The 27981-nt window shown below is 51.2% G+C and overlaps 3 protein-coding genes across 9 annotated transcripts in view; 1 reads left to right on the plus strand and 2 right to left on the minus strand.

Moving 5' to 3' along the window:
• On the plus strand, positions 1–10578 carry MASP2 (MBL associated serine protease 2). Of its 7 annotated transcripts, none has more exons than XM_041765269.1 (9): positions 1–138; positions 212–440; positions 587–722; positions 1054–1185; positions 2731–2927; positions 3001–3148; positions 7883–8017; positions 8509–8583; positions 9809–10578. In XM_041765269.1, the coding sequence occupies exons 1-9, from the start codon at positions 134–136 to the stop codon at positions 10570–10572; spliced, it is 1821 nt and encodes a 606-aa protein (XP_041621203.1). In that variant the 5' UTR covers positions 1–133; the 3' UTR covers positions 10573–10578. The 7 variants fall into 7 exon arrangements, with proteins under 7 accessions (XP_041621203.1, XP_041621201.1, XP_041621202.1 ...); XM_041765267.1 differs by having other exon boundaries at positions 5–138; positions 545–722; XM_041765268.1 differs by having other exon boundaries at positions 5–138; positions 545–722; positions 7889–8017.
• Positions 10579–13297: 2719 nt separating this feature from the next.
• LOC121496718 (TAR DNA binding protein) lies at positions 13298–20800 on the minus strand. Its single transcript, XM_041765275.1, has 6 exons — positions 20650–20800; positions 20141–20393; positions 18021–18184; positions 16504–16644; positions 15610–15780; positions 13298–15218 (listed from the first exon to the last, which is right to left on the minus strand). Exons 2-6 carry the CDS (start codon positions 20376–20378, stop codon positions 14688–14690), a joined length of 1245 nt encoding a protein of 414 aa, XP_041621209.1. The 5' UTR covers positions 20379–20393; positions 20650–20800; the 3' UTR covers positions 13298–14687.
• A 2147-nt stretch (positions 20801–22947) lies between these two features.
• LOC121497825 (collagen alpha-1(III) chain-like) overlaps positions 22948–27981 on the minus strand; it is a 45285-nt gene continuing 40251 nt past the window's right edge. Inside the window, exon 7 of the mRNA XM_041767531.1 lies at positions 22948–23192. Within this exon, the coding sequence (XP_041623465.1) occupies positions 22993–23192 (200 nt within the window). The 3' untranslated portion in view covers positions 22948–22992. The remainder of the gene's footprint in view (positions 23193–27981) is intronic.

The following is a 27981-nucleotide window of genomic DNA, read 5'->3' on the forward strand; positions in this document are numbered from 1 at the left end:
CCCCCGCCTCCCCGCACACCCTGTCCCCACTCCTGACACGGGCCCGCGGGGTCACGGGGCCAGTTCCCGGAATCCCAGGCGGCCCGGCGCTGGGCAAACAGGGCAAAGGTGAGGCACCGAGCGCCGCGGGACCATGAGGTGAGCGGCCCGGGGTCCCCCGCGGGTGGGGGCTCCCCGCGCCCCCCGCGGCCCTCACGCGCCCCGCCCGCAGGCTGCTGCTCTTCCTGGGCTTGCTGTGCAGCTGGGCGGTCACCGCCCCGGGCCCCGCGTGGCCGCAGCCCCTGTTCGGCCGCCTGGCGTCCCCCGGCTTCCCCGGGGCCTACGCCAACCACCAGGAGCGGCGCTGGGCCCTGACGGCGCCCCCCGGCTACCGCCTGCGCCTCTACTTCACCCACTTCCACCTGGAGCTCTCCTACCTGTGCGAGTACGACTTTGTCAAGGTGCCGCCGGGTGACCGCGACCCTGTGGGCGGGGGACGGGGGCCTGGGAGCGGGGAGTGGGGGGAGGGGAGGTCGGGGGGAGACCACCACGACCCCCCCTGCAGCTGAGCTCAGGGACCGAGGTGCTGGCCACGCTGTGCGGCCAGGAGAGCACGGACACCGAGCGGGCCCCGGGCAACGACACCTTCCGCTCGCCGGGCTCCAGCCTGGACGTCACCTTCCGCTCCGACTACTCCAACGAGCAGCCCTTCACGGGCTTTGAGGCCTTCTATGCGGCAGAGGGTGAGGCGGGGGGGTAGGGGGGAGACCTCGGGCCGGGCCCCCCACTCTGCTCCTCGGGAGGCTGCGCGGGACCCGGGGCACCGCGTCACAGCCCCGCTCGGCCGTCTGACCGCGGCTCCTGCCGCCCACTGGCGCGGTGACCATGAGCGGGACACTTGGGCTCCCGCATCCACCGCCCGGGGGGTGTCCTCGGGGCCATGTGCCGACCTGGGCCCGTAAAAGGCTTGGCCGCGCGGCAGCCACCTTCGGGGACCAGCAGACACCTGCCCCCGGGCCCCAGGACGGCCTCACCTGCCGCCTCTGACCGCCCGGCTGACCTGTCCCCGCCCAGACATCGACGAGTGCCAGGTGCCCCCGGGAGAGGCCCCGCCCTGCGACCACCACTGCCACAACCACCTGGGTGGCTTCTACTGCTCCTGCCGCCAGGGCTACGTTCTCCACAGGAACAAGCGCACCTGCTCAGGTGAGCTGCACCTGCTCGGGGGAGCCCGGCTGGGAAGGTGCCCAGCCCCCACCTTGGCCCCAAGCAGCTCCTCAAGGCCACACCGCTCTGCCCGGGGGCCTGGCGGGACCACTCCCGCCCCTCTGTCCCCTCCTGCCCGCCCACCCGTCCACAGCCCCTAATCCCCCCGCCCCCTTCCATCCTGGGCTCCCCGTCCTTGCCCCTCAGCGCGCTCATGGAGTCCCCGTGCTGCCCCCTACCTGTGTCCGGCTCTGGGCCCTGTACTGCCACCTGCCCCCTCGCGCTCCCAGGTGGAGGACTGGGGAACGGGCTGGGCTCAAGCTTCCCGCACAAACCCCCCGGGGGGCAGGCCGTGCTCCAAGGCCCCCCCTCGGCCCCTCCCACCTGCCCCCCCCCGCCCCCTGCAAGCTCCTGCCAGGTGCCAGGTGCCCCGATGGGCAGCCCGAGGGGCCCTGGGGAGGCGGCGGCCCCAAGCCTCGGAGCAGCCCCCCTGCCCCGCTCCGCGTCTCCCCCAGTGTCTCTCCCTGTCTCTGTTCTCTCTTCCAGAGCAGAGCCCCTAGTCTCACGCCGGCTCCCGCCTGGGTCGGGCGAGATCGCTGCCGCCTGCAGCCCCCCCCCCCCGCCCCCTCCGCGGACCTAACAATAAACCTGCCTCGGCCTCCAGCAGCTGCTTCGTGTCTCGGGTGGCGCGGTGGGGCGAGGGCAGTGGGGTGTGCCCTGGCCCCTCCCCTTCCCCCGTCGCGCGGCGTGAGGCTTACTTGGTGGGACCCCTCCGTGGGGCCACAGGCCGGGTTGCCAGAAAGGCTTGCCCGGCACCCCCAGTCCATTTTGGAGACGGGCCCTGAGGCCCGCACGGACCGAGCTGGCAGGGAGGCCCGAGTGCTCCCCGGTCCCGGGGCAGGAGCCTGCGCAGGGGAGGACTCCGGAGCCCGGCCCAAGGCACAGAGCCCGGGGGCAGCCACGGGGGTGCGGCCCGGGCCCCCACGTCCCGGGGCAGCAGCCAGGGGGAGGACGGCCACGCCTCCCTTCCAGAAGCTTCCCTGCTCAGCTCAAACGCCGGGAGCCTGGGGCGGGGCGGGCGGTGGTGCGAGCCGTGGCCGGGGAAGGGGCGTCGGATGTGCTTTGCTCTGCGTGAACTTGAAATTCCCTCGACGAACCCCCAGGGCCGGGCCGGGCGCAGGGTGGGAGGGGAAGGACCCAGGGGGGCCCCTCTGCTCCCCGCGGGCACCCAGGAAAGGTGGACCGGCCCGAGCTGGGTGCGGGTGCGCGGGGAGCCCCGTGGAGGGTGAATTTGGGAGTTGCCGGGTGGGGGGATGAGGGCCCCCCTCCGTCCTGCCCCCTTGGGGAGTCAACGTCGCTCACTTCTTCACCCCAGAGCCCCTGGGGGTGTGAGCGGCCCGGAGCGCGTGCCTCGGAGGGCCGCCCGTTTCAGCCAAAGCCAGGAAGCCCCAGACACTCTAGATGGTTCCTTCGGCCCTGGGGTGGGGGGGTCCGGTGTGATTTGGTGCCACCAGCCAACCGGCTCACAGCGGCCCGTCCCCTCAGCCCTGTGTGCAGGTCAGGTCTTCACCGGCCGGTCGGGGGTGCTCAGCAGCCCCGAATACCCGCAGCCGTACCCCAAACTCTCCAGCTGCACCTACAGCATCCGCCTGGAGGAGGGCTTCAGCGTCGTCCTGGACTTCGTGGCGCCCTTCGACGTGGAGACACACCCCGACGCCCTGTGCCCCTACGACTCCCTCAAGGTCAGCTTCCGGGACCTCGGGCCTCATCCGGCCCTGGAGGGTCCTCGGGTGACACGGCCCTTTGCGCTTTCAGGTCCGAACAGACAAAGAGGAATATGGGCCGTTTTGCGGGACGACGTTGCCCCAGAGGATCGAAACCCAAAGCAGCGCCGTGGCCATCAGCTTTGTGACCGATCATTCGGGGGAGCACGCGGGCTGGAGGATCCGCTACAGCAGCTCGGGTGAGGGCCGGGGGCGCGGGGCAGGGACGGCTTCTCCGGCCTCTTAGGGTCCTGGGCCGGTCTCAGAGGTACAGGGAGAGGGCGGGTCACCGGGAGGCGGGAGAGCGACATCCAGGCTGCCGCAATGGACGCTCCGGGGTGGTGGGGCCCGGGGGGCCTCGCGGGGAGCTGAAGGCCCAAAGGGAGAGTGAGGCCTGCGGACTCGTGTGTGGCGTTTGCAGAGGACACAGTCGTGGGAAGAAGGAAAGTTACGGCAAATGTAAACGGGGAACCAGTTTGTTACGGTGCGTGTGTCGTGCAGACGGGGGAGATCCCCCGGGACACGGGGACCCAGCACTCGGGCGTCAGGACCGGCTTCAGCTAAAGACAACAGAGAGGGGGCCCGGGAGCCCGCTGGGGGGGCGGTGAACGGAGGGAAGGTCGCCCGCCGCCGGCAGGGGGTCGTGGCTGTGCCTCGTGGCCCCCCTGCTACGGGGACAGAGCCGCTCTCGCAACACGGACGTTTCCTTTGTGAATAGAAAGTCCCTTTACAAAAGGAGAACTTCTCCTCTGTGTTCAGAGCTTCTCCTGCATCTGCTATTTCTGAAAATATCAGCTCAAAATAACCCTTGCGCCAAAGAGGCACTTTCTGTTTATTTTTTTAAAGATTTTTATTTATTTGATAGAGAGAGCAAGCCCAGGCAGGGGCTCTGAGTCTCTCACTTATTCATTCATGAGAGACAGAGACAGAGAGAGAGAGAGAGAGAGACACAGGCAGAGGGAGAGGGAGAAGCAGGCGCCCCCCACGGCCCCCCAGGTGCGGAGCCAGATGCAGGGCTCGATCCCAGGCCCCCCAGATCCTGCCCCGAGCTGAAGGCAGATGCTTAGCTGACTGACGCCCCCGGGCGCCCCGGAAGAGGCGTATTGTGGGGTGCCGGTTCGCTGCCCTTCGCGTCCGTTCATCAAAAACAAAAAACAAGATTCCACTGAGTAAATCTGAAGATCTGATGGGCTTTATTAAATGATCTATGGGGACCCCTGGGCGGCTCAGCAGTTTAGCGCTGGCCTTTGGCCCAGGGCGTGACCCCGGGGACCCGGGATCGAGTCCCGCGTCGGGCTCCCTGCATGGAGCCTGCTTCTCCCTCTGCCTGTGTCTCTGCCCCCCTCTCTCTCTCTCTCTCTCTGTCTCTGTCTCTCATGAATGAATAAGTGAGAGACTCAGAGAGAGAGAGAGAGAGGCAGACACAGGCAGAGGGAGAAGCAGGCTCCATGCAGGGAGCCCGATGCAGGACTCGATCCCGGGACCCCAGGATCACGCCCTGGGCTGAAGGCAGGTGCTAAACCGCTGAGCCACCGGGGCTGCCCTAAAATATTTTTTTAAAAAGAAAGGATTGTTCTGGGCAAGATCACCTTCTCTTAGGGGAAAGAGCACCTTTTTTTTCTTTTTCTTTGGCTCCCTTCTTGTATCCATCCATTCATCTATCCATCTTTTCATCCATGCTTCCTTCCTTCCATCCATCAATCTGTCCATCCATCCTTCCACCCACCCATGCATCCTCGTCCATCCTTCCACCCATCCATTTCCTTCCCTCCCTCCCTCCCTCCCTCCCTCCCTCCTCTCTAACCAGCCATCCCCCCAGGGAGGTCAGAGCTCAGGTTTGGGTGTCCAGCCACACACTTGTGTCCCAGCTGTGCGATACCGAACCTCTCACATAACTTCTCTGAGCCCTAATGTCCCAATTATTCTAAGTGAAGGAAACGTCTCCTTCCAAAGGTGACACCTGTTTTGCATGGGCTAACGCAGGGAAAGCCCTGGGTGCAGGGTGTGGCACAGGGAAGTGATAATTGGATTATAGGGATTGGAGTAGTTTTTTTAAGTGAGAAAATTGGATTTAAAAAGATTAACCGTGGGGCCACCCCTGTTGGAAATGTGGGAAGGGGCGGGACTGGCTGGGAGGAGGGAGTCCAGCAGGGGGGACACCGTCTCCTGGTCAGTTTGGAAAGTCTTCGTTTTCCCGGAGCAGTAAGACTTCCACGGCTCAGGTGCCGGTTTCAGCGCCACTCGCAGGGGCATCAGGTTTGCGGGGGGGGGGGGGGGGGGGGGGGGGGGGGGAGGGCCAGGCGGGGCCTGAGGCCGCTGGGGGCAGGGAGGTGCAGGAGGGAGGCGGTGCGTGCGGCCCGCGGGGCTGTGCCTGCAGACGGGCCTCGGGCCTGCAGGGGACCGGCTGCTGGAGGGAGAAGGGGACTCGCGAAGGCCCACGCCGGCGGCCAGGCTGGAGGCCGCAGGGTGCAGGGGGCGTGGGCCTCTGCGGGGCCGCTGTGTGCACCCCGGGCCGGAGGGCCGTTTGGGGGCCGCCCGCAGCCGCTCCCGCCCCGCGCTCGAGACGGCAGCTCAGCTGCGCGGCCTCGGCCCCAGGAGGGGCTGGTCTCGGTCCCCGGCTTACAGAGGCGGCCACCGAGGCCCAGGGCGCTGGGGGGCCGGGCGCTCCCCTCCGGGGACACGCTGCCGGGTGGCCCTGAGCCCGCGTCCCCGCAGCTCGGCCCTGCCCCAGTCCCGCGGCGCCGCCTAACGGCCGCATCGCCCCCGTGCAAGCCGAGTGCGTGCTGGAGGACCGCGTGGCCGTGTCCTGCGACCCCGGGTACGAGCGGCTCCAGTAAGTGGCGGCTTCTGGGCCGGCGCCGAGCAGCGCGGGCGGCCGAGGCCTTCATTCCCGGGCTCGGGCCCTCATCCGAAAAGCTTCCGAAAGGCCCGAGGGAAGCTGCTGACCGCCACGGACGCTTCCCTGTGGCCGCCGCGGCAGCTCGGGGGAGGGAGGCCGGGCACCGCGGGCACCTGCAGGCTGCGAGGTTATAAATAGTGACCTCTGTGCCGGCAGGGGGAGGACAATCGTGAAAAATGCTTAGCAAGTTGCTTTAGGGGCGCAGGTGAGAGATTAACGCGTCCTCTTTATGTTCTTCAAAATTGTCACTGAATCCCGGCGGCAAAAAGTAATAACACGGAGGCGCTTGATAGCGGCCGCTCAGCCCACCCCGCGGAGGGGCCAAGTCACAAAAAAAAAAAAAAAAAAAGGCACTTTCCCCGCCGTGCAGAGTGTCCGGCGCAGGCTCCTTCCCGTAGCCCCTGGGACCGCAAACCTCTTCAGTGTCTGATCTGGGAAAAGCCCTCGGCCTGCTGTCCCGTGAGGCATAAAGGCCCCCCCGCCAAGGTGACGTCTCGCGGCCTTTAGAGCAAAGCGTCCCCGTGCCCGTGCCCGTGAGCGATGCCAGCGATAAGCACGGCGCACCTGTGAGGGCCACCGACGTATTTTTAGTGACTGTCCTCCAGGTGACGGCCAGGCCCTAGGAAAGCCCCGGCACTTCTGCCCTGTTGGAGGGGGTTGGCCTTCCCCAAATTTCGGCCACCACCCGGTGGCACCTTCTGTGAAGAAATGGTGGCAAATGCAGCAGGATCTCGTGTGGCCCGATTGTCCTTGGATTCGGTGGAAAGCGGGGACGGTCATGAATCGCTGCAGAGGCCGACATCCGGTTCCTATGGGGCCAGCGGCACCTTGAAAGGGCGGCTCTAGCCACAGGGGACAGACCCTTGGGGCGTGGGACAAGTGAGCACAGACACCGGGCACAGGGGCCGTCGTGGTGGAAACCAGGGAGGTCATGTCCTCTGAACGCCCGTCCAGGCTTCCTCGGCCCCGGAATCCTTCACCGCCGTGTGCCGAGGGACGGTCCTGGGACCGCCACCGCGCTGCAGCAGTAAGGCCTCGGCTGCTCCCGCGCCCTGTTCTCCGCGGCCGCCGCCTTCTGTCCCACGCGGTCCGCCCGGGCTCGATTCCCAGCTCCCGGCCCCTCGTGGAGGGACCACGTAACCAGGCAAAGTATTGCCTTTGGAGAAGTGTGACCTTTAAAAAATATTTTTCCCAGCGTAAAACATTCGTTGAGGACGGGAAACCGAACACCAGACCCCCCAATGCCCAGAATGCCACTACCACGTCCCTCCTCACACGGGTCTCGCACACGCGTGTAAACACGTACAGGCGCCAGCTGCAGGGACGGGGCTCACCAAGCTGGGGTGAGCGCGGACATTCCCATTCTGTGAGAATCACGTCTTTTCAATATTTTTTTCTTAGAAAATACATGTAAATTGGAACAAATCCACAAAAACGTGGGGAGAGCCTCTTGCCCAAATCCCCCAACTACCACTGAGGCGGCGGGGCCCGTCCCTGCACTCCGAGGCGGGCACACGAGCCCACTTCACTCCGTGCAGAGGCTTCCAGAGAGCTGCTGGGGACCCTGAGTATCCTCCTATCGTGAACCCACACTCACCAGGGCGACGGTCCCTTCTTAGCGTGAAGGCGGCGGGGCTGGGAGCCGAGGGCAGTCCGCGTCCCGGCTCGGACCCCTGACGCGCGGCGGCTGCAGCAGCTCACCCACGGGACCAGCCGCGCAGCCCGAAGTTGCGGAAACCTAAGCGTGACCCTAACGCCCAAACACGTGGGTTTGCAGAGCGCTGCGCGGGGCGCCCGGGCCGTCTGGGCCGCTGCCTGCTCCCACTGGCAGTCCCCACAGTGGCTCTGTCCCCACGAGCGCCTGTGCCCACGCGGGTGCGACGTGCCTAAGTATCTCTGGGGGGAGCCCGAGCAGCGGCCAAGCCCTTGCTGGTGCAGCCAGGCGCTTCCCGACGGGGGTGGGGGGGGGGGAGGGCTTAACATCGTGCCAGGGCCACGGCCACGGCCACGCCGCTCACCAGCCCTCCCGTGCCAGCCGTAGACTGCGGCCCTCCCGACGACCTGCCCGCCGGCCGCGTGGAGTTCCTCACAGGCCCCGGGGCCACCACGCACAGAGCGGAGATCCGCTACCACTGTAACGGCGGCCTCCACGCGATGACGGCCGGCGACGGTGAGCGCACCTGTGGGCGGGCGGTCGCTCGTGGCCAAGGCCCGCACGATCTGAACATAAACGGGAGCATTTTCGGCCAAGGCTACACAGAAGGTTAAGAGGCACTTCTCCCACCCGCTGAGTGAGGTATCACAGCTGAAGCGACTTTAATGTCAATTTGCAGGAATCTGAAAACAGATCTTATCTAGTAAATGACGACTACAAACACACAATATATTCCAAATGGTTTAATTTAACAAGTCAAAACCTTATCATTAAGCACTTGAGATCTTGATACATATTCAAGTTACACGTCTAAAAGGTTTCCACTTTGCAAGCAAACATGGTTAATGCAGAGACCTCCTATTTATGAAATCATGTAAAATGGTTATTCAGACGCCTCTATTTCCCACTGATGCTCAAGAATCAACATTTTTCAAGGGGGTATTCAAGCAAATGACAACCACCTTACGCACGCAGTTAAACATTTCTGCTTTTCCAATGATTTGCAGGTAAATATGTGTGTGAGGCTGATGGATTCTGGACGAGCTCCAAAGGAGAAAAATCGCCCCCGGTCTGCGAGCCCGGTAATGGACACGTGTGCACGAGGCTCGTAATTGATGGAAAGTGGAAGCGGGTGGGAGACGTGGCGGAGCTGCCTGCGCTTTCGCTGCGGTGGGCAGAAATGAACTTCAGCACTTGGCTCTTAGACCAAGTTGTTATTTCCAAATAATACGTTCTCATTACCCCCCTTCTGGGCGGAGGGGCTGCTAGGTGCTGACTGCGTCATTCACTCGATTATTTCTGACCTTACAACTAGGCAAGCATAAAAAATTAAATGATTTTAAAAATTATCTTGAACCATTTATACATTTATAAACACGAGTTCTGCGGAGCTGCTTTTCTTCTCTGTAAAACTGCTATTAAAACCCAAAGCTAATAACTTCATTATTTCCCTAAGCAATTGTTTTCAACGACATCTAGTCTTTAAACATTAATGCAATTTGCCTTTTAATAGTACTTAAATTTTTTTTTTTTTTTTTTACTAGAATTGGCTCTGGAGATATAGTTGAGTTCAGTGATTAAAAAAATCAGAAAGGTAGTAACGTAGTCATTACCCCTGTGTTGTCTGGCTTAGTTCAAAGAAAGACCCTACATCTTAGCTGACACCACATCCGGGGGGTCCTATCCAAGTTCTCTGCCACGAGGAGAAACACAGTTGCTACGTTAATGAGCAGATACACAGTAAAATTTAGTTTGGAAGAATCAACTAGACCAAAAAATAGGAATTCCTGGACCTGGAGGTTCCTGGCTACAAGTGCAACATTCTGATTTTTAAAACATTTAGATGTTCAAAGGTGCAAGGAATTTTCAAATCCTGGGATAGCGACTTTAGTTCCTTTCCCAGAACTACAAGGTAAATACCTAATTTTACAAGTGGGAAAACAAGCAATGAAAAAGGTCATTTCCTTTTACTTTCTAATCACATCACCCAGTACATCAGCTCAGACAATTCCTGTTTGCCCTATTAAGTAATTTTCCCAATCGTGTAGACCAAATTATTTTAGCAAAACAAATTAGTTCCTAAAAGTTAATTTCCACTCACCTCATTTTCTGAGGAGCTAATACCAAGAGGTTTTACCAGGTCTTTGAACGGTCTTAGAGCCGCCTCACTTGCCTGTCTAGGTGGATGCCCAAATAACCGCCTGCAACCTCTGGGTGACGTCAGACCCGAATCCAACGAGGCACTAATCGTGGGGAGGTAAGGCCCCTGGGTTACTACGAAGGCTGTGTATCTGCTTCCTTCCCCAGTTTGTGGACTATCCACTCGCACCACAGAAGGTCGTATATACGGAGGGCAGAAGGCCAGGCTGGGGGACTTTCCCTGGCAAGTCCTGTTACTGGGTCGGACTACGGCAGCGGGCGCCCTCCTGCGGGACAACTGGATCCTGACCGCGGCCCACGCGGTGTATGCGCAGAAGGCAGCTGCCTCCTCCTTGGACATCAGGATGGGTACCCTGAAGAGACTGTCGGCTCAGTACACCCAGGCCCAGGCCGAGGCCATCTTTATACATGAAGGCTACGCTCCTGACGCTGGTTTTGACAACGACATAGCACTGATTAAGCTGAAGAACAGAGTTGTCATCAACAGCAACGTCCTGCCTATCTGTCTGCCAAGGAAGGAAGCGGAATCCCTCATGAGGACCAATGACATTGGAACCGCATCTGGATGGGGATTAACCCAGAGGGGTTCTCTTGCCAGACATCTGATGTTTGTTGACATACCGATTGTCGACCATCAGAAATGTACCGCTGCGTATGAAAAGCTGTCCTACCCGGCGGGGAGGGTCACGGAGAACATGCTTTGCGCTGGCTTAGAAGGTGGGGGCAAGGACAGCTGCAGAGGGGACAGTGGGGGGGCATTAGTGTTTCTAGACAATGAGACACAGAGATGGTTTGTGGGAGGAATAGTGTCCTGGGGTTCCACTAATTGCGGGGAAGCCAATCAGTATGGGGTGTATACCAAAGTCATTAACTATATTCCCTGGATCGAGAACATAATTAATAATTTTTAATCTGTATGTCTGCACAATCAATTGATTTAATCAACCAATTCTTTAGTTAAAACATCCCTGTTAAATATCTTGGCAGCACCGTGACCGGAGAGACGTGAACACCCCCAACCACCCCCAACCACACCACGGGCCAGACCGTCATTACAGGTGCTCCTCACCTGCCAGTTTTCCCACCCACCCCTCTTTGATCCAAGGGGATACAAACGATTAAGTGGCATCACCTTCCCCAAACCAACAGAAACTCACTGGTTAAATCTGCATCTAATTACTTACAAAGTCCAGTCTTTGGTACCGTATACCTACATTTCTATAACTGCCTGTTTGTGTTCTCTACTTCTCCACCATTTGGGGACGCTTCTCACTGATCTCTAACACGGCTTTGTGTACTATAGCAGTACTGGCGCAGGAATAACCTTGGATGGTGATTTTTTTTTTTTTAATTGGAAACATCTATACTTTAAGCTTAGGTATTGATCGACTCCCAGGTTTAAAAACCAGTATCACAAATTGGTGAGATACAATTTTTCACTCCTCAAATTGGCAGACGAAGAGAACATGGAACAGCACTACTGCGCATTGTTAAAGAACATCTTCTAAAGGACAATCTGGCCATAGATCTGAAAAGCCTTGACAGCATGCATGGTCTCTGACCTAGTAATTCCAATGTTAATAATTTAATTTAGCTGTGAGGATGTTCCTGGTGCTTGGAAATAACCTAAATAATGTTCACATACAGAAGACAGCGGAATCAAATGTGGCATTTCCTTAAGAAGAAACACATTAGAATTAAATGGTGATATTATTATAGGCAGATCTAGTGGGTTTTTCTCCCCTTACAATAAACATGGAAATACTTGGGCACGCTTAGCAACAACAGAGCACAAATCATACAACAGCTGAGTAGAGAACTCACACAGTGAAGAGCTACTCACCTAGTACTCAACAACAAAGGACTCTAATTATCACACACATCATCTTTTTTCCTAAGGACACAATTTAGGTTCTGGTTTAACCTTTAAGATCTCATGTCACTTTCACTGGACGTTCCCTCCTCAACAAGTTTTAATAGGTGACCTTCAACAAAGGGTTTCATTCTAGCCAAATAATTACCACTCATGTCAAAATTCATTGTGAGTTTTGGCCCAATTTCTGTTGTGCACGTTAAAGGTAACTTTCCATCACCTTTGTCACATATAAAAAAGAAAATTTTTTTTTTTTTTTTTTCCAGTAAGACTCCAGACACTAAACTGTGGTGGCAACAAATTTTTTATTCAACGGGTTCAAAAAAATCTTGAGAATGAATGCATTGAGATGACCAAATAGACTTTTAAAAACAAATCTTTGCCAAATAGTTTACTTTTAGACTTCATTTTCGTTTTTTTTTTCTTTTTTTTTTTTTTTTAAGTTTTTAGGGTAGAATTAAATACCCACAGCTACTGGTACCACAAACATGTTAACAGAAGGCTGCTCGACATTGAAAGCCTTCTAAGACTGGTAACTAGATTTACAACAAGTGTAAATAAGGGATTAAAACCATGCCATTGACAAGTGAACTTACCCCTGGGCTCCTTGGAGGCTTGTCAGTTTAGTCTTTGGAGGTCCCCGAATACCATTTTAAGTGTTACCATGTTACTGCTGCTGAGTAATAGTGCAAGTGCTAAAATGCAAAATTCAGATGGTACAGGGTTTGGAAATCATGCAACTTAGATGCAGAAAAAAATTAAAACAACGCAAGATCCTTTTACAGAAGAAACTGAATAACGAAACAACGTGGCGATCACAAGTCTAAAGGACGACTTCATTTCTAAAAGTTTAAAACACGTAACTTGCAAAATGACAAACCTATTTATCATACTCTAATCAGATAAGGGCATCAGGTAAAGCTACCAACACAAAAACTGTTAACATTCTTCCATCAGAAAACAAGCTCAACTCTCACAGTAGTTACATAAAAAGTACAACAGAGGATCAATAGATTATTGCTTTCACATTCTTCACAATGCGTCGTGAGAGTCTAATCTGAGTTTGTAAACGGTTTTGTCCAACATTCCTCTATTCCCCCACCTGTGGAGGACAGAGCCCACTCCACTTAACACTTCCAGACAGACGACCCACCCTGCTAGTTCTTAAAGCTATCAGGCTTTGTAATGGATTTCAGGCACAAGATAATTTGTGGTTTCTTCTACTTTATCCCTACTGCAATTAATTCCACTTTTCAAATCCCAAACTCGAAAGGTGCTGGTATTCCCTTCTTTTCGACTGCTATGCTTTGCTACAAAGCATTTCAGAATAATTGTTTTTTTCCCACTCCCCCAAATAAGAATATTTTTAGAAGGCAGGATTCCCAATGGAGATTTATACAGGCCATGTAAATAGAACATCACCCAAATGCACAGAGGCACTAATAAAAAGCTGGAGGGTACTGCTTACCATTTTAGGTGTGGTCACCCAGACTTATTAAAAACTAGATTTAAAAAGAAAAAAAAAAAACTTTTTCGCTTTGGACAATGCAAGAACAAATAGCAATTAAGTCTGGGTATCAGGTGTCAATGCATGACAGGTGATGAATCCATTTGACTTGAGACAACTTTTCAAATAAGTTTATTTGAAGCAAAATAAACTATTGCCAAGAAACTTTATGAAAGTTCCATCTCAAAAGGGTCAAAAAAGGGGAATTAACTGCTATGAATTCTTTGCATTCAGGGCTGCAAAACAAAGACACATATTATTTAAATCAGTTTTATTTAAGAATTTCCAACATTGACAACTCTTATAAAAAGCATCCAAGCACAGGACACAGAACTGCCTCAGACAGCATTCTTAGGGGAGCTAACAGACATTAGGACTTCCACCCTTCTGTGCGACACCCCGAGCTCACTGGTGAACTCTGCTTCCAAGTACTCCTGCAAAGCACACCACAAGCTCAGTCCATGTTCTCAACCCACCAGCTTCAGGTCACATGAGCACACTTACAGATCAGTAACAGAGGAGAACACACACCATACAGCATTCACAGCCGTTGACAAAGGGGTGGGGAAGTACAAGTATCGTTTCACTTAACACATTCAACTAACGTGGGTTACCTAGGAACAAAACTCACTGAAAGTCTTCCAACAGATGTGGATGTCCTTTGAATGCAAAAACATTCGTACATTATTTGCTATCATTGCTCTCTGCACACTCTCTCACCAAAGCCACAGGATTGAGAGACACATCTCGCCAAGTTAAAAAATATCCATTATGCACCACCAAGTCTCTGCACGCGCTCTCGCCTTTTCTCGCTCATACTCGCCTTTCATGCCTCGGCACCACCATCAATCCCACACAAGGTTTCAAAAGTTCAAACAGCCTTCTGGTTCCATATCACAGCCTTGCGTTCATAGCGTTGATACGACTCCATGAAATAAAGAGTAGCGGATAAAAATGGGACACCCACCGTCAAAGACGCGGCCTGTGCAGCGTGCTGACGAGTTCTTGAATGAGAAAGCGTGCAGACAGAAGTATTCCTATGGCAGAACATTTACAGCACTACTTTCAATGAAGTGCTTCTTCCATAAACATTTGAAATGAGATGAACTGCAGAGATTAAATGAAGGCTTCATATTGTACTTTTGCATGTGAAGGGAGACAAGTGTTAAAAAAACAAAAACAAAAACAAAAGAACCAAACACTGTGACACCATGATCTCCAAAAAGGAGATTTTCCTAAGGGAAAAATCCATATGGTGGGGTTCAAATTAAAACGAGGAGAAAAGAATGTAGTTCTAATCAATGGTTTCCATTTGAACATGCAAAGAATTCACTTGACAAGTCCAGGGATAAAAGATTACAAGGAGAAACCTTTTGATATCAATTGTAGTGTGTTGGTTTTTACCCATCAGGCAAACAGCAGTTCACTTTCAAACACTCAATATTTCAACCCTTTATGTAACAAAACTTATAAAATTCCTTTAGCTTTTCCTCTTTTTCTAAAGAAAAATGTCAAAAATACTGCTGAATATACTCCACACTGAACAAACCAATTTTGAAAATTCTTAGTACATATGTATTTTACAATATACTTACCATGTGTTTAGAAAAATTTGAATTCCCACCAGTCTCTACCAACCCCACTGTCTACATCCCCCAGCCAGAGGATTTAGAATCCATGCTTGAGCCAAAGCCTCCATTAAAACCGCTGCCTGACCCTGCATTTGATGCGGATCCCCAACCAATCGCTGCACCTGAATTAGAACCGCTATAGGAGTTATTTCCAGAACCAAAGGCCTGATTTGGCTCCCTCTGCATGTTGCCTTGGCTTTGGTTGTTACCTGATGGGCCCGACTGGTTCTGCTGACTGGCTAACATGCCCATCATGCCCCAGCTGCTCTGCAGCGCTGCCTGGGCCGCAGCCATCATAGCCGGATTAATGCTAAAAGCACCAAAGTTCATCCCTCCACCCATATTACTACCTTGATTGTTTCCCAAACCAGCTCCACCCCCTCTACTGTTACCAAATCCACCCTGATTCCCAAAGCCACCTGGATTACCACCAAATCTTCCACTTCTTTCTAACTGTCTATTGCTATTGTGCTTAGGTTCAGCATTGGATATATGTACGCTGATTCCTTTAATGATCAAGTCCTCTCCACAAAGAGACTGGGCAACCTATAAGAAATAAGGGGTGTAAATAAAGGAGATTAAACCACTGACTCACACAGCAAAAGTAGCAATAACACTTAGATTTCAAGCCATTGACTAAGCCGGAGGAAAAATAAGCAATGAACGCTCACTTAATTTAAACGCATAAAATCGCCTTTAGCTCTAGTAAGACAACAGGGATTTTTCACCTTATTTTCAAAAGATGTAAAACAACACTCCCAGTTAAATGCCAGGTACTCAAGAAATATCTCAAGTGTCTATCACAACTATCTAAACCTACGTATCCCACAGCTCACAAGGCCAGAGAGCTCAGCTAAGGATGGCAATTAGCGGGGTGGGAGAAATTCAAGACAAATTACCTAAATAGCTGGGACAAAATTATTAAAGAGAAAAATACCTGATCATCTGCAAATGTAACAAAGGCAAAGGCCCTGAACGGTTTGGGAATGAAGACGTCTACCACTTCTCCGTACTGGCAGAAGAACTGCCGCAGCTCGTCGGCGGTCATGTCCTCCGTACAGCGCCCAACAAACACCTTCCTACTTCTCAGAGGCTCATCTGGGCTTTGCTGGTCAAATCGAAAGAAAAGAAAAACATGAAAAGTATTTTATGAGCGATGAAGAGCATTATATGATAGAGGATATAACAAAAGCTATCTGCCTTTTCTATCATTAAAAAGTAGGTACATTCTTAGTTTTCTGCATTAGCACTTCTCTTTAAGACTTCAGGGAAGAATAATATTTACTTTTCAAGAGACCTTATTTTTAAGTAATCTCTACACCCAGTGTGGGGTTTGAACCCACAATCTCGGGATCAAGAGTAACCCGCTCTACTGACTGAGCCCGTCAGGTGCCCCCAACGCTTTAAAGTTTAAAGTTCAAGACCGTATGTTTGGATTAAGCAAAGTCAATGACAGAAATGCCCTGGTAAAGATGCTCGCTCTCCAAATCAGCCTTGCCTGCCTGGAACAAGTCAGGCCATCCCGACAAGATTACCGGATTCTAGCTGTCCTTGAATTTTAACATGTAACTACCCAAGAATCTGTTTGCTCACTAGAAATAACAATAAAATGAACAAACTTTAAGTTTCAAGGGGGAATAAACTAAACCTTTCAAACATAAGATATTCGGCATGCATGACAATCGTACGGTTTTATTAACAAGGCAAAAGGCTTCAGGACTACATCCTGCCACCACCTTTTCCAAGGGCATTTTGTGCAACATTTTACAGTGTCTTCTAAGGGAGTTTGTCAGCAAAATTTCCCAAAGTATGGGGAAAAGAGCAAAAATACCTTAGAATTAGGAAGTTTACAATCACACCACCGTCCATCTATCATATGTCGCTGTGACATTACTTTAACCTGGGTTTCATACTCCGTAAAACGAACAAAGCCAAACCCCTTTGAATGACCAGTTTTAATATCTTTCTTGACCTAGGGGGAAAAAAAAAATCACTGAAATTTACTAGAACCACACACACAACCAAATCAGTTTCTTGGTAATTTCAATGGCTTCACTTTGATGGAGCCGCTTAATTAAAACTTAAACCAAATTATTCTTGAGGTAAAAGCAACAGGAGGGTAATAAATGTCAAATCCAGATCATGTAATAATCCTGTTACAGAATCTTAACAATGTTTTAGAATCCTAAAATAAATTAAAATAAATTAAAAAAAATCTAATGTCTACAAATCTTAAGTGGGAAAGGCAGAAAATAAGTGGGTTTTTAAAAAAGTTATCAATTTTTTTATCAGAAGATTTTATTTATTTGAAAGAGAGAGAAAGCATGAGTAGGGGGGAGGAGCAGAGGGGGAGGAAGAAGCAGGCTTCCTGCTGAGCAGAGCCCCACGTGGGGCTCAATCCCAGGACCCCAGGATCACAACCTAAGCCCAAGGCAAATGTTCCAATTGACTAAGCAATCCAGGCACCCTTAAAGTTATTTATTTTAGTAATCCCTACACCCAATGTGGGGCTCCAACTCCTGACCCTGAGATCAAGAGTCACATGCTCCCTGGACTGAGCCAGCCAGGCACCCTCCCCACCCCACTTTAATAGTAAGTGTTTTTTAATCTCCCAGCAATTTAAGTTAAAAAGAAATAGGCTAATGTCACCTTCTTCCCTTAAGCCCTTATGCAGTATGGTTTTATTAACAATAAAGGCAAAAATACAGGATATATGTGTAAAGAGAAAGAATATGACCCAAATTTTGTCTTTTTTTGTTTAGGGAGGCTCTAGGACCAATACAGGGCTTGAACTCATAACTCTGAGATCAAGAGTCATGTGCTGGGTAGCTCTGGTGGCGCAGCAGTTTAGCGCCGCCTACAGCCTGGGGTGTGATCCTGGAGATCCAGGATCGAGTCCCACATTGGGTTCCCTGCATGGAGCCTGCTTCTCCCTCTGCCTGTGCCTCTCTCTCGCTCTCTCTGAATGAATAAATAAATCTTAAAAAAAAAAAAAAAAAAAGAGTCATGTGCTCTACCCACTGAGCCTGCTAGGGGCCCCAACCCAAATTTCTTTTCAGGATCCCCTATGTGCATGTAATAAATAAAAATACTGTCTGCTGGGAAAGCCTGGGTGGCTCACTGGTTGAGCTCAGGACGTCTCAGGATCAAGCCCCGCATCGAGCTCCCTGCAGGGAGCCTGCTTCTCCCTCTGCCTGTGTGTCTGCCTCTCTGTGTGGCTCTCATGAATAAATAAAGTCTTTAAAAACAAATTACTGTCTGCTGAACATGAAGGGCAGTGTTACCAAACTATAAGAGTTCTGGATGTTCATTCATCAGAAGAAATTATTATATAAAATCAAAGTTTACCTGAACCATAAGAACTTCTCCAAAGGTACTAAAATATTCTTTTAGATCCTGTTCAGTCGTTTTCCACGGAAGACCCAACACTATTAAATCAGAAGTTTTCTGGACAGCTCTTTTCACTTTCACTGCTGAAGAAGCATCTGTCTCATCCATTTTTCGTTTGTTATCTAAACAAAATGAGAAACCTTTCAGAACTCCTCATGTAACAGGTCTAAGAACACATTAACCCCTATATGAGGGGCTTTGCTGGTGCAAAGAAAGGGACTCCCACTTCGGGTTTTGTGATATCTCCAGGTTATGATGATCTGTTCTCCTCTCTCAAAAGGTACATCAAAACAAAAATAATTCTACTTCATTTGACTTTATAAAAGTCACATACCAAAAATGATCTTGGGTTATTCTAAAAAACCTGTATTTGTAAAGGAAAAAGAAGAACTAAATAGACATTTTAAAAAATAGACTTTAGGGTGCCTGGGTGGCTCAGCTGATTAAACATCTGCCTTTGGCTCGGGTCATGATCCGAGGGTCCTGGGATAGAGCCTTGTACCGGGTTCCCTGCTCAGCAGGGTCCACTGCTCTCTCTCCCTCTGCCCCCCTTCACCTTATCTGTGCTCTTTCCCCTGCACTCTCAACTAAGCAAATAAAATCTCTAAAATATATTAATTAAAAATGGACTTACTTTTTTAAGTATTTTATTTATTCCTGAGAGAGAGAGGCAGAGACACAGGCAGAGGGAGAAGCAAGCTCCATGCAGTGAACCTGATGTGGGACTCAGTCCTGGGTCTCCAGGATCAGGCCCTGGGCTGAAGGCGGCCCTAAACCACTGAGCCACCGGGGCTGCCCTGGACTTTATTTTTTAAAGCAGTTTTAGGTCCACAGCAAAATGGAAAGGAAAGGAGAGATTTCCCAACATGCCCCTTTACCTCCGCAGGTGCATAGCTTCCCCCATTATCCATATCCGCCCCATCCAGGACAGTACAGTTTGTTATAACTGATGAACCTACACTAACACATGATCTAAAAAACATTATTTTAAATTTGGAAAAGTATCAATCTACAGCCAATGGCTCAAGAAATAACATACTAAAAAAACCCAAGCTGATGCTGTTAAAAGAAAGATAGTCTCAAAGTGTAAGCCAATGTCTTGCACGCTAAGCAAATAATACACTTTGTTGCAACATCAAGTTATAATAAAAGTAACACATGGATCAACTAAAGCAACTTGTTAGTGCTAAAATGTGCTTCCTTGGCAAACTTCACTTTTCCTTTTTTTTTTTTTTTTTAAGGTTTACAACATCAGCGATGACAGGCAGTGAGAAAATAAGACCAAATCCCCAAATTTTAATTGCACTAGTTCAGGATCTGGGTGATTGCAACTGATATTCACTTAAGGGGGGAAAAGTCAGATTAACGGAATGGATGGTAGAAGCCTGCAGGGACAAAACCCAGAAATGTTGGGGCACTTCAAAAGAACCTACTCACTACCACAGACTGATCGTTGCAAAAGTATTCTTGGTAGCTCCTTAAGTTTGGCATTACCGGGCGACACTTGCTCAAATTAAATACAGTTTTCTCTTTAAAAAAAAAAAAAGAAAAGTGGGGATTCCTGGGCGGCTCAGCGGTTTAGCGCTGCCTTTGGCCCAGGGTGTGATCCTGGAGTCCCGGGATCGAGTCCCACGTCGGGCTCCCTGCGTGGAGCCTGCTTCTCCCTCTGCCTGTGTCTCTGCCTCTCTCTCTCTCTCTGTGTTCATCATAAATAAATCTTAAAAAAAAAAAAGAAACTGTTGTGTATTTCCAATTTCCATTAACCAGTCTGACAGCAGCGTTTAAAGAAGTACTTGAAGGCAGCCCGGGAGGGGGGCTCAGCGGTTTAGCCTTCAGCTCAGGGCGTGACCCCGGGGGGGGGGGGGGGGTGTCCCGGGATCGAGTCCAGCGTCGGGCTCCCTGCATGGAGCCTGCTTCTCCCTCCGCCTGTGTCTCTGCCTCTCTCTGTCTCATGAATAAATGAATAAATAAAATCTCCAAAGAAAAAAAAAGAAAAAAAGAATAAAGAAGAACCCGGGCTGCCTGTGCGGCCGGGCCGACCCCGTGCCCCCAGCGCCGCGGGGCCCAGGGCTGCGAACCTTTGGGGTAGTTGACCACGTACACCAGGTTGCCCCAGCCGGCGTCGGGGGCGTGCAGGATCCCCTCCACCAGCCGCACGCCCCGCATGCACTGGGACACCGGGTTCCGGTAGCGCAGCCCGCACGCCCCGGGGAACTGGGCGGTGACGGTGGACAGCAGCACGGTGCCGTCATCCTCCGACGGGATCTCGATGGGCTCGTCGTTCTCGTCCTCCGTCACCCGAATGTACTCGGACATCTTCTCTCTATTGCTCTGAAACGGGAAAAATCAACACCCGTGACGCACGCCCGTGTCCGAGCAACCGTTTCCCCCCTCCCCCGCCCCCGGCTCACCGCCCCCGTCGGGGCTCCGGGGCCTCCGGGGAACGCGGCCGCCGCGCCAGGTCGTGCCGGGGCCCACCTCCCAGCAGCCCCCGCGCGGCCCGGCGCCCCCCGGCGCCCCGCCCCCCCGCCAGGCCCGGCCCCGCCGCTCCCTCCGGCGGGCGCCGCGACAGGCGTCCGCGACTCACCCGCGAGCCCGCGGCTGGGAGGCCCGACAGGGAAACCGGAGCAGCCACCGACCCGCGAGCAGCCCCGCGACCGCTTCGCTCCCACAAAATGGCGCCAGGGCCGCCGCCTCCCCCCGCCGCCGTCGTCCTGTCCCACCGGCCCCGCGTCCGGAGGGGGGGGCGGCCGCGCGGGGCCACGGCGACCGCCGCCCCGGAGGCCGGGGGCTCCCGCTCGCAGGCCGGGAGGGCGGCGCGCACCGAAAGGCCGCAGGAGCGCCAGCACCGGGGCCAGAAACGCTGAAAATTGAGAAAACGCGGAGGCCCAGGCCGTCGGCTCCCCCCACGCAGCGTAACAGATGGTCTCGCCCGACCAACCGTCGGCCCCCGGTCCCGGCCCGAGCTCGCGCACTCGGAAAGTGCGCGAGACTAGCGCAGGGGCGTGGCCGGGCGGCGCGGGGCGGGGCCAGAGGGCGGGGCCAGGGGCGGGGCCACGCCGCACGGGGGCGGGGCCAAGCAGGGCGGGGAGCCGGGCCTTCGGGAGGCTAGAGCCTCGCACCCTTTGTTTAAGCAGCCAGGTGGGTGCATCCTCCCCGACCTCCCCCAGGCAACCTCCACACCTGGGAGCAATGACTTTGTTTCAAATAAACAAATGACAGCTCCTGCGACGTACTAGGTGTTCTGTAAGTCCTTAGAGATCTCACTGCCCCTGTGGTCCTGCAGGTGGAAGGGACTGTTGACACTGTCTGCATGTACAGGTGGGGAGGAAACCAGACACGGAGGAGTTAGGCATCTTGCATGAGGTCACCCAGGCCATCAACGGTGGACCTGGGATTCGAGCCCTAACTTTTTTTTTTTAATAATAAATTTATTTTTGGGGATCCCTGGGTGGCGCAGCGGTTTGGCACCTGCCTTTGGCCTGGGGCGTGATCCTGGAGACCCGGGATGGAATTCCACGTCGGGCTCCCTGCATGGAGCCTGCTTCTCCCTCTGCCTGTGTCTCTGCCTCTCTCTCTCTCTCTGTGTGACTATCATAAATAAATAAAAATTAAAAAAATAATAATAAATTTATTTTTTATTGGTGTTCAATTTGCAAACATACAGAATAACACCCAGTGTCGAGCCCTAACTTTAATGCTGACATGTTCCAGCTACAGGTCTCTAATATTCCTATACTTCTCCCTCTCTCTCTCTTTCTCTCTCTCTCTTTTTTTTTTTTTAAGATTTATTTATTTATGAGAGACACAGAGAGAGGGGCAGACCCGGCTATTCAGACCCGGGGTGGCCCAGAAAAGCATGAAGTCACTGGTTGGGTGCTGGTATCTCCTCTCAGTAAGGAAGATGCTGGAGAATACGAGTGCCATGCATCCAATTCCCAAGGACAGGCGTCAGCATCAGCAAAAATCACAGTGGTTGATGCCTTACATGAAATACGAGTGAAAAAAGGTGAAGGTGCTGACCTATAAACTGCAGAATGTATTAATCTGCAACACTAAAAGTAGTCCTGGTAACTACAGCCTCTGTTCTTGTCTAATAACCAGTTTCTTTTCATCCAGTCCACTAACGCTTAGTTATATATTCACTGGTTTTACATAAAGGAAATCCAAAATAAAGATAACACATCAAGACTATCTACAAAAATTTATTGTCTATTTACAGAAGAAAAGCATGCATGTAATTAAAATCAATAAAATGCTTTCTCTCAAAAAAAAAAAAAAACACAGGCAGAGGGAGAAGTAGGCTCCCTGCGGGGAACCTGATGCAGGACTCGATCTCAGAACCCCAGGGGGGGTGCCCTAAGTCGAAGGCAGACGCTGCACCACTGAGCCACCCAGGCGTCCCAATGCTATACTTCTACATTAGGACACACCTTGGCCAAGCTCATAGGGCCAGTAAAGGGTAGAACCAGGGTTTGCACCCAGGCAGTGTGGCTCTGCGGTGGAGAAGCTGCACTGCCTCGTCCTCACAACCTCCCAGGGAATAAATATTTAGGCCGGCAGGTCCAGGTGCCTGCTGTTCGCATAACCAGATTATGCCTGAATCAGTTTGCAGAGGTAAGGGAAGAGAGCGTGAAGAAGGCGGAACGAGGAACCCTTACCTCCCTCCAGGGGCAGCCCTCCGTGCAGAGTTGGGCACGTGGCCCCTGACGGTCACGAACATTTTGAAGCACTAGAGGAAGCGTGGAGGCCCCAGTCATCTGAATTAATCCACTCAGCCAGTTTTTGGGGGGGAGGGAAGGGAGAAGTTAGCTTTATTGTCTCTCCATTTTGCAGAAGAAGAAATGGAGGCTCAGAAGCCGTGTGACTTGGCCGAGGTCACACACTTCCCCCGCATGCCACCCAGCCCGGGAATTGCTCTCTGGGTGTATCAGCCCCCGAGGCTGCGTCCTGTCCTCCTCCCTGGGCCTCTCTGTGCCGGGGTTGAGACTGAGGCGTCTCGTGTGGGCAGCTCCGTGGGCCTTGGATGCCAGCCCTGGGTGGGGGCAGCTGGGCTGCAGAAACTGGGAAGCGTCAATCGGGGACAAAACCTTGAGAGACCAGCGAACTCGGACTTCAGGAGAACAGCTCCTGCGGGGAGAGAATCAACGATGAGGCCGGAGGGAGGCCGGCAGTGGAGCCGGCCCCTCTCCCTGGAGCTGTCTCTGGGCCTCAGCCCCACGCGGGGCCTGTCAAACGTCCTGCACGTCTGAGCTGTGTCCTGTAGGTCCTCCCGGTCGCCCACCGGCCGTTCGCAGCCGAACACATCCAGCTGGAGGGTCGGTGAAGGCCCAGCATACCCGCTCTACCCGTCCCCTCTCCCGAGCATTCACGAACTGCTTCCTGAAGACAGTGGATGGGAAAGGCCACACGGAGCTGTCCCGCCTCATCCGGCACTTGCGCCCAAACTACGGGCCAGAGACATGCGACAAAGATGAAAACCAGCCCCGGCAGGTGCGGAGCGTCTGTAACCCGGTGCGGGCAGGGACGGAACGATTGGAAGACGATCCCGGGAGACATAAAGGCCGCGAGTGTGGGTGCTAGGCAGGTGCTGAGGGACCAAGGGGCTCCCCGCCAGCTCTCTGGGGTGCTGGCTCCCAGTGTACGGATGAGGAGTCTCAGCTGGGAAGAAAGGACACCGGGCAGGGAAGCAGAGTGTCTGGGAACGGGCTCCAGTTGTCACCAGGTCCCACCTCCACCTCCCTCTTCCCCCATCAGCTTCCTGGCTCTGCCCGCCCCAGAAGGTGTACAGGCCGGAGCTCTCCATGCCTTCTTGAACGCTGCAAGAAATACCAAGATAATAAAAGTATTTCAATAAGAGCGACTTTATCAAGATTTACTTTCCTCTTAGTCCATGTGTGTTTAGGTCCCACCAAAATTAGAAGCTGCCTCTCCAGCTGGTCTAGGTTTAACTTAGATTTTTCTAAGATTTTTTACTCTGAAATAATTTTTTTGTTTACATATGTATGTGCATATGTACATAATCTCTACACCCAACATGGGGCTTGAGCTCATGACCCAGAGATCAAGAGTTGCGTACTCCTCCGACTGAGCCAGCCAGGCACCGCTCTGAAATAGTTTAAAACCTAATGATAAAGTTGTAAGAATAGTTGAAACAACTCTTGTGTAATCTTTGGACAGATTCACCAACTGCTACAAGGTGTCACATTTGCTTTATCATTCCTCCTCTATACATATAAAACAATAGACATAAATCACAGCGCTGTTAATAATAATAATATATGTATTTTATATATACACACAGCATTACAACTTCCAGATGATACTTTGGCACAGGCAAATATCCCATTTGGCTACAGCCTTTCACTTAATGGGTTAAGCATCCCCTGATGATGTTTGCCTGGTGCAGGTACTTCATTGGGGTTTGCAAACTGGCAAATTAAATTAAATTAAATTAATTAATTAATTTATTTTAGATTTTATTTATTCATCACACACACACACACACACACAGGCAGAGACACAGGCGGAGGGAGAAGCAGGCTCCATGCACCGGGAGCCCGACGTGGGATTCGATCCCGGGTCTCCAGGATCGCGCCCTGGGCCAAAGGCAGGCGCCAAACCGCTGCGCCACCCAGGGATCCCCTACTCATCTACATTCTTTTGTAAAGAAGAACTTCATCAAGTTCTTGGGGATGAACAAGAATTCCTTGTAAATACCTTTTTATCAACTTTCAGGATAGGTTGACATGATAGTCACCTCCAATGCTAACACAAAATTTTATTTTCTCCTTTTTTTTAAAAAAAGATTTTATTCATTTATTCACGACACACACACACACACACACACACACAGAGGCAGAGACACAGGCAGAGGGAGAAGCAGGCTTCATGCAGGGAGCCCAACGTGGGACTCGATCCCGGGTCCCCAGGATCAGGCCCTGGGCCCAAGGTGGCGCTGAACTGCTGGGCCACCCGGGCTGCCCTCTCCTTTTTTTAATTAAAAAAAATTTATTGGGCATGGAACCTGCTTCTCCCTTTACCTCTGTCTCTGTCTCTGTATCTGTCTCTCATGTCTCTCATGAATTAAAAAAAAATTATTTAAGTACTCTCCAAATGCAGTGAGGAGTCCAACATCGGGCTTGAACTCATGACCCTGAGATTAAGACCTGAGCTGTGATCAAGAGTCAGAGGCCTGGGGAGCCCCTTAAGCTAGCTTTGGGTCCTTTTAATGTGTCCCTATTAGCCTCTGAGCATGAGCTCTCTGGCACAAGATGTTCCAGGTCCACCTTATACTTTCCCTGCACCATCCCTGGAATCAGCCATTCCTCTAAAGAGCTCTGATTCCTTTCAGTCTGAAAAGGTATTTAGAAACTAGAATTTGGGCATTTGGTATACTCATTGGTACTATGGTTATCACAAGCATTTTTGAAAGGTAAAAATGTATAATATCAAGGCAAGCTATTTTTTATTTCATCACAATTTACTTTCTTTTTAGTCTTAGAACCTGCCAAAGTTAAGGTATGCCTCCCTGTATGGCCTAGGTCTTAGGTTTTTTAAATTTTTTTTTTTTTTGTAAACAGCCAATTAGTACAAAAATACCAACAACAAAAACTGCAGTCCCTTGTTCTCTTCATATATATACTTACATATATTTAGATAATGAATCTATTCTGTAACGTTTTGATTCATTCATTTTAGAGATTATCTGTTGACTTCTTTTTATGATCAGTGAGGGTTTTCATCTCATAAACACTCCTGAATCATTTCCTCCGTCCTCTTAATATATCATAATTTTTAGTTAAGTACTCCTTCAATGTTTTCATTATTATGACTAAATAAATTTTATTCAATACTGAGCCAAGAAGTATTCTTTCTTGTGCAACTTTTCCTTTTTCCTGGAGTTAATAATTGCCTTGTTTTTTCCACTTGTTTTGTTGTGTTTGAACATCCAAATCTCCCTACACCCTCAAAAAGCCGTATAAATCTCTCAAGGTTTTCCTTATAGCCAAATCTGTCAACTGTCATCGTAGAACATCTTTACATGTCTGAGAATGGCTTTATTCCGTGGTCACACTTGACTGATAGTCTGGTTGCATATAGAATTTTAGGCTGAAGGTCACTTTTTCCTCAGCACTTTTTTTTAAAGATTTTATTTATTTATTCATGAGAGACAGAGAGAGAGAGAGAGAGAGAGAGAGAGGCGCGGAGAAGCAGGCTCTACACAGGGAGCCTGACGTGGGACTTGATCCCGGGACTCCAGGATCACACCCTGAGCGAAAGGCAGGCACTAAACTGCTGAGCCACCCAGGTGTCCCTTTCCTCAGCACTTTGAAGACATTTTCCACCATGCTGTAGCTTCTCTCGTTTTGTTTGAGCAGTCTGTTGCATCCTTGGTCATTCATATAATCTGCATGTTCTTTCTGGAAACATTCATAGACCTCCCCTTATTACCCACAGCCTGAAATTCAAGACAATGACTTTTTTTGTTCATTGTCCTGGGCATATGGTGATCTTTTCATTCTTCTTTTTTTTTTTTAATCTTTTCATTCTATATATTCTTGTTCTTCGGTTCTAGAAAAGTTTGTTCTAGTATTACATAAACAATTATTTCCCTACTGTTTTTTTTTTTTAAGATTTATTTATTTATTTATGGTAGACATAGAGAGAGAGAGGCAGAGACACAGGAAGAGGGAGAAGCAGGCTCCATGCCGGGAGCCCAACGCAGGACTCAATCCCGGGACTCCAGGATCGCGCCCTGAGCCAAAGGCAGGCGCCAAACCGCTGAGCCATCCAGGGATCCCCTCCCTACTGTTTTCTTGGTTCTCTCTTTCTGGAATTTCTATTAGCTAGCTGCTGAATCTCCTGCAATGATCCACCATTTTTTAAAAGAAAATCTTTTTTCTTCTGTTGTGCAAATTTTCCTTTTCATTCTACTTTCTGTGGAACTTCTCAACTTTACCTTCAATCCTTCTATCAGCTTTTTTTTTTATTTTTTATTTTTTATATTATTTATTTATTTATTTTTAAAGATTTTATTTATTTATTCATGAGAGACACACAGAGAGACAGGCAGAGACACAGGCAGAGGGAGAAGCAGGCTCCATGCAGGGAGCCCGACATGGGACTCTATCCTGGGCAGGGTCTCTAGGATCAGGCCCTGGGCTGAAGGTGGTGCTAAACCGCTGAGCCACCTGGGCTGCCCTCTATTGGCTTTTTATTTTTTTTTTTTTTTTAAACAGGAGTTTTTTTTTTTTTTTTAAGATTTATTTATTTATTTATTCATGATAAACACACACACACACACAAAGAGAGAGAGAGAGAGAGAGAGAGAGAGAGAGAGAGAGAGGCAGAGACACAGGAGGAGGGAGAAGCAGGCTCCATGCCTGGAGCCTGATGTGGGACTTGATCCCGGGACTCCAGGATCGCGCCCTGGGCCAAAGGCAGGCGCTAAACCGCTGAGCCACCCAGGGATCCCCTCTATTGGCTTTTTAAAAAATTTTCGGGGCACCTGGTGGCTCAGTCAGGTAAGTGTCTGCCTTTGGCTTGGGTCATAAGCCCAGGGTCCTGGGGTGGAGCCCTGCATTGGTCTCCCTGCTCAGCAGGGAGCCTGCTTCTCTTCCTGCCTCTCCTCCTGCTTGTGCTCTCCCCCTCTCTCACATGCTTTCTCTCTCTCAAATAAATAAATAAATAAAATATTTAAAAGAAATTTTCAGCATCTATGTTTTTATTTTCCCAAAGATTTTTCCTATTTGTTGATTTCTCCCCAATTATAGCGACTGTTCTTTTCGCACAGAAGTGATACTTTTATTTAACTCTCTGAGAACATTAATGATAGTTTCCTTGATGCTTTCATGCACACAACATTATGTCTACTTCATCAGGATAATTATTTCCTGTTTGTTTGTTTTGGTCTTGT

The sequence above is a fragment of the Vulpes lagopus genome, chromosome 8 (genome assembly GCF_018345385.1).
Source record: "Vulpes lagopus strain Blue_001 chromosome 8, ASM1834538v1, whole genome shotgun sequence".
In the NCBI taxonomy this organism is placed as follows: domain Eukaryota; kingdom Metazoa; phylum Chordata; class Mammalia; order Carnivora; family Canidae; genus Vulpes; species Vulpes lagopus.

Coding starts and splice junctions, on each gene's coding strand:
- MASP2 (XM_041765267.1), top strand. Junction 723..1,053: donor GGCCTTCTATGCGGCAGAGG/GTGAGGCGGGGG, acceptor GTCCCCGCCCAG/ACATCGACGAGTGCCAGGTG. Junction 8,584..9,808: donor GCCCCCGGTCTGCGAGCCCG/GTAATGGACACG, acceptor TTCCTTCCCCAG/TTTGTGGACTATCCACTCGC.
- LOC121496718 (XM_041765275.1), bottom strand. CDS start 20,378: ATGTCCGAGTACATTCGGGTGACGGAGGACGAGAACGACGAGCCCATC. Junction 18,185..20,140: donor CGTGGTCAACTACCCCAAAG/GTTCGCAGCCCT, acceptor CATTTTGTTTAG/ATAACAAACGAAAAATGGAT. Junction 15,219..15,609: donor TTACATTTGCAGATGATCAG/GTATTTTTCTCT, acceptor TATTTCTTATAG/GTTGCCCAGTCTCTTTGTGG.